Below are 1156 nucleotides of genomic sequence, written 5' to 3'. Positions count from 1 at the left end.
CCCTCTCTCTATCTCTCCCACACACTCTCCCTCTCTCCCTGTCTCCCTCCCTCTCTCTCTCTCTATCTCTCCCACACACTCTCCCTCTCTCCCTGTCTCTCTCTCTATCTCTCCCACACTCTCCCTCCCTCCCTGTCTCCCTCTCGCTCTCTCTCTATATCTCTCCCATACACTCTCCCTCCCTCCCTCTCTCCCTCCCTCTCTCTCTCTCTCTATCTCTCCCACACTCTCCCTCCTTTTACCTGCTCCGCTGATGCCAGTTTTCCTGCGCTCTCCACTGAAGATGAACTCGTAGCATTTCTTCTGTTCCACCAGCCCCCTGAAGCAGAGCTCGGTGACAATGTGCAGCGCTTTCTCGCAAAGGCTGATCCCGTCCTCTCGCTGCCCGTTCATCTCTGCTCAGCCATGCTCTCCCCCCCGGGGGGCTGCAGCCGGCTCCCTCCCCGATGTGTGTATCCAGCCCGGAGCCGCTCTGCCGGTGCAGCCGCTCCGGAGCTGGGCTGAGCCGCTCTGTCCCCGCGGAGCTCCCGCTCTCCACTGAAGCAGCAGCCCGGAGCAGCTAACAGACTGCAGTGTGCATCACACTCAGCCCCAGCGCTCCCGGAGCAGCTAGCAGACTGCAGTGTGCATCACACTCAGCCCAGAGACACACACTCACAATGACACACTCAGACACAATCACTCACACTCACCCAGAGCAATTCTCATTCAGACTCACACTGGCACAACCCAAGAGACACTCACTCACACACACACACCCACCCCATAGACACACACACACACACCCAGACTCACTCACACACTCATTCATACGCACACTCACTTACTCACACACACACACACACTCATTCACACTCACACACACACTCACTCACACAGTCATTCACTCACACACAATCATTCACACACACACTCACACTCTCACTCATACTCACTCTCAATCACGCACACTCGCACTTACACACTCACTCTCTCACTCACACACTCACTTCGATTCACTCATACTCTCGCACACACACACTCACTCATATTCACACACGCTCACTCTCACACTCACTTTCACTCACACTCATTCACACACACACACTCACACTCACCCACTCTCACACACACACACACACTAACACACACTCACTTTCAATCACTCTCACTCACT

At 55.0% G+C, this 1156-nt stretch overlaps 1 protein-coding gene across 2 annotated transcripts in view; it reads right to left on the bottom strand.

Moving 5' to 3' along the window:
- Positions 1-472, bottom strand: part of LOC145344572 (synaptotagmin-10-like) — an 80139-nt gene extending 79667 nt beyond the window's left edge. For both annotated transcript variants that reach the window (XM_080191769.1, XM_080191770.1), the window contains exon 1: positions 243-472. In XM_080191769.1, the coding sequence (XP_080047895.1) occupies positions 243-393 (151 nt within the window). In that variant the 5' untranslated portion in view covers positions 394-472. The remainder of the gene's footprint in view (positions 1-242) is intronic.
- Between the last annotated feature and the right edge of the window lie 684 nt (positions 473-1156).

This window comes from Carcharhinus amblyrhynchos, chromosome 6 (assembly GCF_965287045.1).
Source record: "Carcharhinus amblyrhynchos chromosome 6, sCarAmb.v2.hapA, whole genome shotgun sequence".
NCBI lineage: Eukaryota > Metazoa > Chordata > Chondrichthyes > Carcharhiniformes > Carcharhinidae > Carcharhinus > Carcharhinus amblyrhynchos.
This window is presented reverse-complemented; position numbering and strand designations above follow the sequence as displayed.